We start from the raw sequence: 12,279 nt of genomic DNA, 5'->3' as shown, positions 1-12,279 counted from the left end.
CCTAGCTGTACTACTGAGTTGAATACCCCCTTCTAAAACTAAGTTACTAATGGAGGGCAAGTTTTCAAATATGTACATAAAAGGCTGAAAATCAAGGGAAAGATTCATGCAAAAGTTACAGGTGGGAAAAAATAATAATCAAAAGCCAACCTTTCAAGAATTACACCCTCTTCATCAGACCACGGAAAGTGTTACTTAAGGCCCCAACCTGCAAAGAATTACCCATATGATTTGTTCCATTGACTCCCTCTAAGTTTAGCAGGATTTATCATGTTCATGAAAGCCATTCTGTGCTTGCAGTAGTAGAGGGTTTTTTTCCCTCCAAGTCAAATTTATAACCCTTTCAATTCAATAGGAGTCTTTGCAATTACTTAGGGATGAGATTTAGATAGGGCCCCTAAATACCTGATTCTCTTCAGGACTAGAGTATTGCTATCACTTAAATTTTCTTCCTGTTAGCTTACTTTGCATTTTTACAAATATGTGTGTTAATAGACCACAATTACTGATTTTGAACATCCAAATTTAGCACACTTACGGACTTGACAGTCACAAAGCACCTGAAAAGGAAGCACTGCTCTCCTTCCCGCCATATGACTCTCTTTTCAAGGAATCTCAACATGAGGGCTTAAAAATTGAAGCAACCTAATCATCAGTCATGTACCATCTTTTCTTCCTTTATGAAGGAAAAATCCTAGCTACCCTTCAAAACCATTTAAAAAATATATTTTATGTTATCTTGAAGATACAGCAATCTATTAACAGTTATAGACTTGATAAGATGATATTAATTTTACCTGTTCAGCAAAAAATGAGATGACTGTAAATACAATAAGTGTTACTAGAACACAATGGGTCCAGAATTTGAGCTTGTCTCTATATGCCCTCCTGCACAAAGAAGGAAACAGAAAAACAGCTTCATGTATTATAAATGTAAATATATAAAAGAGTTTCCATGAAACAGGTAAAGAAAGTTCTTTCCAGCACTTAAAGGGTAGCTACAAAAAGGACTGAGGCGCTCTCTTCACAAAGAGGACTGAGTTTCTCTTCACAAAGAGCCACATGGAGAGGACAAGGGGCAACATGTACAAGTTGTATGGGGAGAGGTTTCATCTTAATATAAGAAAGAAATTTTTTACAGTGAGAACAATCATTCACTAGAATAACTTCCCTAGGGACATGGCGGAGTCCCCACCACCGGAGGTTTTCAAGACATGACTGGACAGGGTGCTAGATAATCTCATCTAGGCTTCCTTCCCCGCGAAAGGGAGGACCAGATGATCGTTCAGGGTCCCTTCCAACCTGGGCTGTCCTAAAAGTCTCTAAAACATTTTGATAATGTATGTCTGTTAACTTGTGTTGTAAGAAGCAGAATGCTTATTTACTGTATATGGCCCAAGTTCTACCTATTTCATAACTTTCTTTACTTTCAACATAAACTTGAAACTACTCTGTTAGCCTCCTGGAGCTGTTGTGGGGTGTTGGTTACATTGGCTCTTAAGCCAAAATTGAATACTACTCAAGATGACGGTGGAAAACTCAAATGAGGGTAAACATGGATTTCCACTGGCACTTCAGCCTGCTTTAACCCAACCTGGCAGAAATCTGCTTTGTCAACAAAAAAGTCAAAATTAAATGTTCTTTTGACACTAATAAAATCCTGGCGGATAGCCTCAAAAAGGGAGCCAACAATATGTCTACTCCTCCAGCCCAAATTACTACAGCTAACTGCTAAAATGGGTTTGCCCCCCGCTCTCTCCCTCTGCCACTGCTACAGCAGGGCTTGTAGCACTACAATCCGCACCTATTCTTGTCACCTAGAATCAGGTGACAGCTTCTGATTCTTTCTACAGTTTCTCTAGTATTTTCTCCTTCCTTACTAGCAGCTATTTCTCATAATTTGCTGCAACAAAACTACTATACCACTCTTCTTGTCTCATCTTTATCACTACACGTGCTAACCTTTTGCTTGTATTCTTAAATCAACTTCCCCAATTTTGGAAATTAAAATATTATTTGTAGAGTGGCAAGAGGTAAACACACATGAAAATTTCACACATTATGTAAAAATAGGGCACACATGTATCTTTTCTGATGATTATCCAGATGATCGCTGTCTGACAGATTTGAAAAAAAAAAAAATCACTTAGTAGGAAAGGTCACAGAGTTTACATCGCCCCTGTGCAACCAACATTCCAAACAATAAGTATTTTACATTTAGAGAAAGCCAGAAGTCCTGAATTACTTTTTTAAAAAAATTCTCTTTGAAGTGGGTTAGAGCCAATCAATGAAATGTTTACAACTTTATCAGCAACAGAAAAATCCAAATCCTGCTAACCTCAATTTTTAGTCCATTCAGATCTTTTCACAATATTTTCACTGTTAACCACCATCGTGATGATACTAGGGAGAAAAATTACTTGTACCAATATGTTTTCTAATTACATGCTATCACACTACAATAACTTGAAGAGAACCTGTGTAACATACCATTCTTGGAGCTCATGCATGTGAAGGAAACGATTCCGATATTCTCTTGGCAGTTCAAACTGGGAAGGTATGGGAAACATTGATTCATAAAAATCCCTAAGCACTGCTTTCACTGTCTGAGCATCCTTATGATTGTGATCAATATTGTCATTTAGGCAAACAAATTTTCTAGAAAACAAGAAATCATTGTTAGAGTATTTCCTTTAATAATACAGCAAAGGTATTGGCAAACCAAAAACACAAACAGAATCCTTGATACAGTATCTTTTTAAAACCAATTTGATATATTTGATACTGGTAATTAGTTTCCCTTTTGTTACAGTATTTTAAATTAATTTGGGTTTAATTCTGAGAGCACCAAGGCTGACAGCAAGTCAACACCTCCGAGGAATCAAATGACAAGCCACATTTATCGCTCTTCTACTTATATAATGCTGCCATCTAATGGGCACTAGTACACATCATCCCAGAGCCCATCATTGGATACAGGCAGCAGGTTAGAAAGGCCAGCATTACAATTTTGGTACGGATTTTTATAGTTTTAAAGACATTATAATGAGTAAAGTATCTTGGGTAACAAAATGAGCTCCACTGTAGGAGGTAAGCATACTAATTTATTAGTATTTTACTGTGTATGCTGTACTCTTCGGAGAAAGTCAACATAAAAACTATAGAAGATTGTAAAAGAGAAGCAAAGCTTGGTCCCCAGGCTTTGAGTATTGAGAACACTATATAAACTGGGCAGAACATGACTTGAATCACAGACCCAAAGCTGAACTTGTATAATCAACCAAAATACAAAGAACAACCACCTGGATAGAATTTATATGGAAATCACCGTGACCAAATAAGCATGCTCCCAATACTACTTCTTGCAGAGAGTTATTTCTCGTAAGAAATACAGCTATCTAAGTTACTGCAAAGTATTGAAACTAAAGCAGCAGCTAGTGCACGAGACTGCTAGGCACCCTTGGCCATTCTGATCTGGTGCTTGAAACAAAAAAATTCCCTTCCCTACATATGGGCAAGATATGTGCTTTATTTGTATTGTGAGATACAAGACCCTTACATTTCCCCCGGAGGGAGAAATCGTATCTGGTGACATATGCCTTGTACTTGCTAACCTTTGTAAGTAAGTAGTTCTGGTCAGCTGTATTCTCTACAGTACAGTGTGCTCTTTTAAAGAGCAAAGTTCAGACTTCCTACATGAAGCTGGAAATACGCAAAACTCTAGAGCACACGAATCAGCCTTCACAGGGCATTATCACTTTTCCTCAGCATGTACTGAATCTGGCACAATTGGTAACCTTGCTCTAGGCAATTCCGCACAAAGGATAAACAGTCATTCAAATTACATCTGAGAAGAACAAAATACACCTCTCCTCTTCAAAGATGAGCAGGTTATGTCTACACTATCAAGTATTACTACACAAAGAAGCTGGCAATCATATGTCTACACTATAAGCATTTTGGGAGTTCACTCTGGACTATCCCTGACCTTGTCCCTTAGACTAGAAGCTCATTAGCCCTGAGAATGCAGTAGCTGCACTCCTGGAGCATATATCCTGGTTTAGCTTTATCTGAGAGAGATGCAGTTTACAGACTGAGAGGTTGCTACACATACCAAACCAAAGCACAGTAAGTGGGAGCAATGAGGATATTAGCCTGTTTCAAGTGAAAAGCCTGTTTTAATCTATCCAAAAGAAACCAAATCTGAAATTCCTTTGAATATTCCAGAATTAATGCCTAAATGATTAAGGCTCACTTTTCCTTAAGGATGCAAACCAAAGGTTTTAAGTAGATCAATAAGCGAACAATACTTCTAGTTCATCCCAAGAGACACACTGAATACCTGTTTTCAGAAGCTGTGTATAATTATTACATTGTTTTGTATGCAGGGAAAACATGGCAAAGAGAAGGAAATGGCATGCCTACATAGCCATGCCAGCTCTCTTTTGCTAACAAGATGTGACTACAGTACTGTGCTATACTTTGCAGGAATACAGCCCAAGCAATTAACTCAACCTCGCTTCGCAAACCAGCCAGCAATCTGGGACTACAATACACTACTGTTCCTCTAGAGGAAAAAAAACCCAAAACCAAAAGGGTATGCATATATGGAGTATCAGGTTGAGCCCACAATAGAATGCCAGTGCATCATATGAAAATTAGGGAAGATTCAAGGCAGATCAGCTCACCTGCCTCATCTTGCTTGCTGGGGTTCCTGTGACAACAGACTAGACACCTTTACTCAAACACATCCTCCTCTAAGGACGCAATCACTCCACCGAATAGGCAACTACATTTTAAATTGCTAGAAGGCCTCAATCCATTAGACATACTCATACCACAACCCACACAGCATCAGGATCAAGTCTGACATCAGCAACCACCCTTCAAAATAAGAACCCAGTGACCGCAAGCATCAACTTGAACACTGAAAGGGAGAAACTCACGTTACGTGTCCTCCTTGGGCCTAACAGAAGGCTTGAAATCACACCTACATTTCAAGAAAAAGTTCTAGCCAGCAGATACAAAGAAATGGAGGAGGAAGGGGAAGTGGCAGGATGAGTTAGGGCGCTGCCCACTTTTCTTTTGAACCAGGTCATTGTGGGAACTGGAACACAGGAGTTAACATGGCCAGAAGGGACTCTTGTAAGGAAAAGCAACAGATAAAAAACCAACTTCAGCTGCAAAATGTCTCAAGACTAGAATTCTCCTTTCTGAATGAATGGCCTAGCAAGTAGTACAGTGTAAGAGGCAAGTGAAAACCTGCTCTTTATCTACAAAAGCAAATAATGGTATAGCTTTATAGGCAGCTGAGATTACCCAATAGCTTGCTGTGGCCTGCAAGAGGAGGTTTCACTTTCTCTGGCCCATGGCACCTGGCCCTGCTTTCCTCCTTGCTCTGTTTATTGACACTTGTCAGGGTACCTCCTCGAGGCCAAACTCAAATAGGCAGAGAACTCTCCAGTTTTCTGAAGACAGAAGGAAGATAAGAGTGCGCAACTGAAAGGAAGGCAGGAGAGGAGATGGGTGGAAGCACTGTCTCCCTTCTAAGACAGCTAGTTATTAAATTATCTCACCATGCCTTGTTGAACTCTAGTCTTATGCAATGGGCTCAGGACTGCAGCTGAACGCTTCTGTGAAGCGTATTCAGACCTGAGTTGCAAATACAGTGTCCTTTGTTTTGCAAGCTGGTTGCTGTGAAATGTATGCCAGGACATTTATTTTCCTCATTTATCTCACAGTCATTTCAGAAGCCTAATTCAACACTACAGAGCCTACTTTCAGATTTGGGTACCTAAACGTTTCACCACTGCAGAGTGGAGAAGCAAAGGACTTCCTTCGAGCTTTGGATTGTTGCTCACCAAATATTAACAAAAAAATAAAATAAATACCTCTTTCTATGTTGTAACAGAGCATGAAAGCGTAATGGATATGTAAAACTGATTTTGTAACAAAATAATCCACACCTAAGTTTTATTTTAGAATTGCTACATAAAGCAGATCAAAGTGCTCTTCCTTTAAAATAAAACTACCAGCAATATAACCTGTATGCCCTCTAGAATGGCAAAAATGAAAGCCTCAGAAATAGCTGAAGTTTACAAGTTTTCGAAGGTTTTAAACATACAGAAATGTAACAGAAGTGAATGAGATAATCCCTAGCATAACAGAGAGAGCAATCACTTAGCTTCAGTTAAATAGAAAAAATTAGAAGTACTTTTGGTTAAAATTGATCTTACCCTGTAACACAGTGTAGAAATACACAGCAATAAATTATTTTTTCAACACACAGTTTAAACAGTTGAAGCAGAAAATTAAAACCACCTCAAAACTTCATACAAATCAAGAAACAGGATACCTGGGATTTTTTCGTATGTCATCCAGCTGACCAACTACATGAGAAACATTTGTGCGAATCATTTTGAAGGCAATTTCTTCTTCTCCCATGATTTCAAACCTTATTGTAAAAATAGTATTTATACATTAATAGCCTAAAGTCAGGTTTAATAAATATTAACATTTTATTAAATAACTTATTCCTAATCTGACTGGCTAACCTTCATTAGAATTTGCCATTTGCTTTCTATCAGTATATTTGCATTTTTCAGCCAATGCTCTTGCACAGAACCACTTTCCTATATATTTATTAGTAACCACCCATAAATCAAAGAACTGAATTCTAATACAAAGTATATAAACTATGAGTACAAGTTTTGGCATAAGAGTAACAATTGATCCAAGAGTAGATATTAGACTTACTAGGCTATTTACTTTTTCATTTTGTTGTTCAGCTGTTTTTTGGTTTTGTTTTGTTGTTTTTCAACACACACAATTTAGAACAGTCATTTATAATTACACTTCAGACATGAGAAGATAGGTTCCTATTTTCCAATCACCAACTCCAGAAAAATCTTAAAATAAAATTACAGAAGAATATGTAAAGCTACAACCTTAAATACAAATAAAACCTTCCTCATTCACCTAATCACTTGCAAACAAAACAAGTATATGAAGTGCAGAAGTATCATATAATCTCTGAAGGATATCTTGAGTTTGAAAGAGCATTTGACTCGTTCAACAGTCTTACTAGAGGTTCCACACTTCTATTTTTCACCTTTATGTTGATATAAGAAAACACCCTGCCTGCTCCTTCAAGGCTCACCTGAGAACCTACTCCATTTATAAAGCTCACAAAATTAATACTACAATTATTTAATATTAAAGTTCAAAAGAAAAAAAGAGCAGCATATATCTTTGTGATACAAATATATTACTGTAAATCAGTCTAAGTACAGCAAAGCCTTGCCACCACTCCAATATTTTTCAATCTCATTTGTTATGCCAGCTTCTCAGTCTTAGTGTAAACTCTCCTGGGAAGGGAATTATTTATATAATTAATAATATATAAAAATAAGCTTACAGCACAACTTGAAGTACTACGTATTAATGTATAATAATGTCCAAAAAGCTGCCCTAAGAAACATCTGTAACCTTCTTTCATTTTACAGTTTTGACTCTGTAGCCAACCCTGGGGCAACTGCATGCTTCAGAGACACCACCACCACACTTCCCTGCCCAACATGGACAGGAGACAAGGCTATAAGCTCCACGCCAGCAAACAGCCTCATGGGTATGCAACTGGTTTGCAGGTTTCAGAGAAGATTTGAGAGACCCTACATCTCGGGCAGATCTATGCAAATACAATTATTCACACAAACCCACAGTCATGATCATAGTTTGTCCTGCCCTTTCCAGAAAGGGACTGAAACCCTTTTCTTCTCCCCTCTCCCTACCTGTTACCACTCTTCCATGCAGTAAAACTACACGGTAATTAGGGCCAAAATGCTTTTTCTGGGTTTTTGTTTGTTTGTTTTGTTTGGGTTTGGGTTTTGGGGTTTTTTTTTGTTGTTGTTGTTTGGGGGGGTGGTGGGGTTTTTGTTTTTGTTTGTTTGGTTTTTGGTTTTTTGTTTATTTTTTGTTTGTTTTTTGTTTTGTTTTTTTTTTTAAGCTTCAGTAGAAGAAAGAATGAAGCAGATTTACAACTTCTAGGTACAGGACAAGCTCCTTCCTCCTTTTTATGATACTTTAAGTACCCTCACTCACTACGTATGGTCAATTTATACAGCCATCTAAAGATAGGCTGGCTTACTGTTGTACAACAAAAATTAGGATCTGACCCAAGATGGGACAAGTAGCATGGAAATATTTAGTCTACTAAATAAGAAACTATGAAAAAAAAAAACAATCACATCATCCTGCCCAGTGAAACATGCATAAATAGGTATCAGCATGTTTCTTCAGTAAAATAAATTGAGCTAAGATTTGTTAATATACACATACAAACTTTGGTCATGTTATGTATTGACACCTCTTCTTATTGCTTTACAAAACCTAGCATAACTTTTCACAGGACCGTAACAACATACCTGTATTTGTTTTTGTCCTTGTATGCCTTGCGAATTCTGTCAGTCACGGGTTTGCAATTAGTCACTAGGTTTTTTGTTACTGGAGGCTGGAAGAAAACATTGTTTAACTCATAGGTTACTGAAAATTACAGAGTCTGTTATAAAGATGTACTTTGTAGAAAACTCCTATTACAGCTAGAAAGGCCTGTGTACACTTCACTCTCCTGGAACAAAAAGCATTAGTTTCTTGATCAACTATTAAGGGGAAAAACAAACAACAAAAAGGATACTGGTGCACAACATCACGATTTCCTATGCATACAATTATTATATAAAAAAATACAGATTATTTTTGGCAAAAACATTGCAACTTCTAGATTTCATCCTCAATAAAACATTCAGAAACTGTAGCTCATTTGACAGCTGTCTTTGACATTCCTCTAATAGAGGCCACCAGTAACACTGGTCAGGCAAACTCTGTAGAACAGCTGATACACATTAGGCCTTATTTCTATCACAAGCTACGTTGAAACAATTCTGGGAAATAAAGTCCCTATTCTCAAGGGATGTTTCTATGGTAGTAGACACATTGCAAAAAATTTAGCTGTTGCAGACAACAGAAGTAAAAATAAATTAGGCCTCTATGCTAAACACAAACACTATTTTGTCACTATTTGAACTAATAACATTAGTACATTAGGCATTACTGCTTAGATTAGTAATATTTTACTAACTCCCCAAAAAGATTAAAGTAATTTGACATTGTTCCCAACCATTGAGACTTATTTTTAAGCCCATCTTAAAATATATTCATGGCAGTCATCCTTTATTACTACTCTTCAAGGTTTTTACTTCACAGATTTTGCAAACTGAACTAAAGAGTCATAAAGAGGCAAAACGAAGTAAGGCTGTCCTGGGTGTAATGTCCTCAGACTGTGCACGATTATCAAACCCACACTTTCATTTCTTCAAATCAGGCTGACAGAATGGCTTTATATAGAGCTTTTCTGGAATTCAGACTTAGGGGAAAATATTTTTAAAACCTTGTAACATAACCTGATAAGAATATAAGGCAGGATAGGTGTCGGGGGGGGGAGCGGACCACGGGGCAGGGAAGAGGAAAATGTAGTCAGTGTCCATACACATTTATCTACACACACATTGTAGATCTCTATACTATGGTTTGCATACGTTGAGGATCAGTAACACTTTTCTACTACCCAACAGTTCATGACCTATACTCATTAAAATTATTTTTGCTTTTATACAATATTGGTTTGAAAGCTATAAAACACCAGGTCATCAATTTAGCCAAGTACACGCACGCATTTTTTTCAAATGCATACGTTGATGCAGGAATTAAGTTATCATTGTAAAAGAAATTCAGGTATTAGTATCAGATCTAAATATTCTACATTCTTAAATTCCAGCAGATTTTAATGAGAATTTAACCATTAAAATAGAATTAGAGACTTAAATCTTTAAGGAACATTTAGTCTCAAGACCTCAATTTTCAAGGAATAGTTTAGGTTGGAAAGGACGTCGGGAGCTTATCTGGTCCAATCCCCCTGGCTCATGCAGGGCCACCTAGAGTCAGCTGCCCAGGACTATGTCCAGATGGCTTTCGAATATCTCCAAGGATGGAGACTGCCCACAAATGGGCAGCCTGCACCACTGCTTGGTCACCCTCACAGTAAAAAAGTGTTTCCTGATGTCCAGAGGGAACCTCCTGTGTTTTCATTTTGTGCCCATTGCCTCTGGTCCTGTCACTGGGCACCAAGGAGAAGAGCCTGGCTCCATCCTCTTTGTGCCATCCCTTCAGATATTTACATTCATTGATGAGATCCCCCCCTTGAGATTACTCTTCTTTAGGCTAAACACTCCCAGCTCTCTCAGCCCCTCCTCATAAGAGAAATGCTCCTGTCCCTTAATCATCTTCATGGCCCTTCACTGGACTCCCTCCAGTATGTCCATGTGTCCCTTGTACTGAGGAGTCTGGAACTGGAGCCAGCACTCCAGTTGCAGCCTCACCAGTGCTGAGTAGAAGGGAAGAGTCACCTCCCTTGACCTGCCAGCAACACCTTGTGTAATGCAGCCCAGCATACCGTTAGCCCTCTTTGTCTCAAGGGCACACTGCTGGCTCATGTTCAACTTGGTGTCCACTAGGACCCCCAGGTCCTTTTCTGCCAAGCTGCTTTCCAGCTGGGTAGCGCCCAGTGTAATACTGGTACATGGGCTTGTTCCTCCCCAGGGGCAGGACTTTGTATGTCTCTGCTGAATTTCAAGAGGTTCCTGTCAGCCCATCTTTGGATGTTAAAAGGAGTTAGCTTGAAGCCTTCAAATTCAGAAGAATTATTCTAAAGGTGTCCATCTGATGGTTTGGGGTTTTGTTTTGTTTTTAAATACATGGGTTATAGTTCAGATAAAGACTTACCAGCAAGTTCTAGTCAGAGAGGTATTGAGCTTACTGTCTTTTTGGTTCACAACAGTGAATTCTCCTAACAAGGATGACTTTTTAAATCCCTCATATAACAACATTCTAAAGCTCAGCTTTTTTCTGTTTTTGAAGGAAATTAATGGCTTTAAGTTAGGAAGTAGCTTGTAAAATTTTCATTTTACAACACTTACTTCATGTACAGACAAGCAGAAATTTTTGTAAATGTTTTCCCTCTAGAAATCAAACCAGCTTTTCAGGCACAGTAAATACATGCTCAGGAAAGAAACCAAGCATCTTAAGACCAACATTTCTTACCAGATTAGGATCATAATATGCTTCTTGAGTTGGTGGAATGACATGGATCTGAGTGATGTTGGCAGGAAGAGCTTTAGAGCAATTTATTAGCATTTGTTCTAGACCCGTCAAATCCTAAGAGAAGAAAGGAAAAAAAAGATATTCCTGTTTTCTCACTGACATAGTTCTAAAAATCCAGGGCGCACAGACATATTTAATGTTATCTAAACAAAAAATTTCCATGCTACTGTTGGAAAAAGAAGACTTAATATTCAGCAGACCCCAATACAATAACTGCCAAAGTCAGCGGGATTCCCCATATGCCTAAAAGTAAAGCAAATGCTCAGTGCATAGTTGAATTCAGACCAGATAAAGCATGACTTAATGTAGTTTTCATTTAAAAATGAACAACAGACCTTTACTGATGATGTCAGAACAGTACAGAATTCCCAAACCAGCACTGGCATATTAAATCTCAAATCAAGCAAACAGAGAATTGAACTGAAAGGACAGGAAGAAGATTTTCTGATTTAGGTACAGACCAGGACCACACTAAAGCAGAGCTGTGTTCCAGCTATGCCAGTGATTTTGTGTGCTCTTTCAAGAGCAAATTCTTTAATTGGTTTGTGCCAATTCCTCTCTGTAAAGCAGAAAGAGTACACTTTGTTCTCCACCAGCTCTCTCGAAGAGTGAGAGTCCTACAAAGACCATGTCTCTGTTTATCAGGTTCCTAGAAAAACAGAAATGTAATTCTTTGTATATGGTCACAGTATTTACTAGTATGACTCCTTTGCTACCCTTTTTCTCACTTCTTTCTTAAGGCCACAAGTTCCTCAGGGCAAGGACTGTCTTTTACTATGTGCAAGAACAAGAGTAACCACAATAAGATCCCGCTCTTCACAGTGGCTTTTACCAGTGAACATCTTTTCTGACAAACTCTTGTCTGTTTTTTTAAATCAGACACCAGTGATCCATTTTTCTGCTGCTAGAACTCAATTGTTGACTCTGTATAACAATGATAAAGTAGAACACAATGTTATATTTTCCAGTTAAAATTTAAGAATTGCCAAATGTTACAAGCAAGGATAAATAAAGATACGACGTATTTTGCGATAACAGTTTTGGACTTTAAAACTGAAGTTACTC

At 38.0% G+C, this 12,279-nt stretch overlaps 1 protein-coding gene across 1 annotated transcript in view; it reads right to left on the bottom strand.

Moving 5' to 3' along the window:
* Positions 1 to 12,279, bottom strand: part of GNPTAB (N-acetylglucosamine-1-phosphate transferase, alpha and beta subunits) — a 41,987-nt gene that overhangs the window by 1,494 nt on the left and 28,214 nt on the right. Inside the window, exons 15-20 of the mRNA XM_010294724.1 lie at positions 11,155 to 11,268; positions 8,424 to 8,509; positions 6,356 to 6,454; positions 2,491 to 2,658; positions 798 to 888; positions 151 to 208 (exon numbers count right to left, since the gene is read on the bottom strand). Of these exons, the coding sequence (XP_010293026.1) occupies positions 161 to 208; positions 798 to 888; positions 2,491 to 2,658; positions 6,356 to 6,454; positions 8,424 to 8,509; positions 11,155 to 11,268 (606 nt within the window). The 3' untranslated portion in view covers positions 151 to 160. The remainder of the gene's footprint in view (positions 1 to 150; positions 209 to 797; positions 889 to 2,490; positions 2,659 to 6,355; positions 6,455 to 8,423; positions 8,510 to 11,154; positions 11,269 to 12,279) is intronic.

The sequence above is a fragment of the Phaethon lepturus genome, unplaced genomic scaffold, assembly GCF_000687285.1.
Source record: "Phaethon lepturus isolate BGI_N335 unplaced genomic scaffold, ASM68728v1 scaffold5219, whole genome shotgun sequence".
In the NCBI taxonomy this organism is placed as follows: Eukaryota; Metazoa; Chordata; class Aves; order Phaethontiformes; family Phaethontidae; genus Phaethon; species Phaethon lepturus.
Note: the sequence above shows the minus strand (reverse complement) of the source record. Positions and strands in the feature narration are given on the sequence as shown.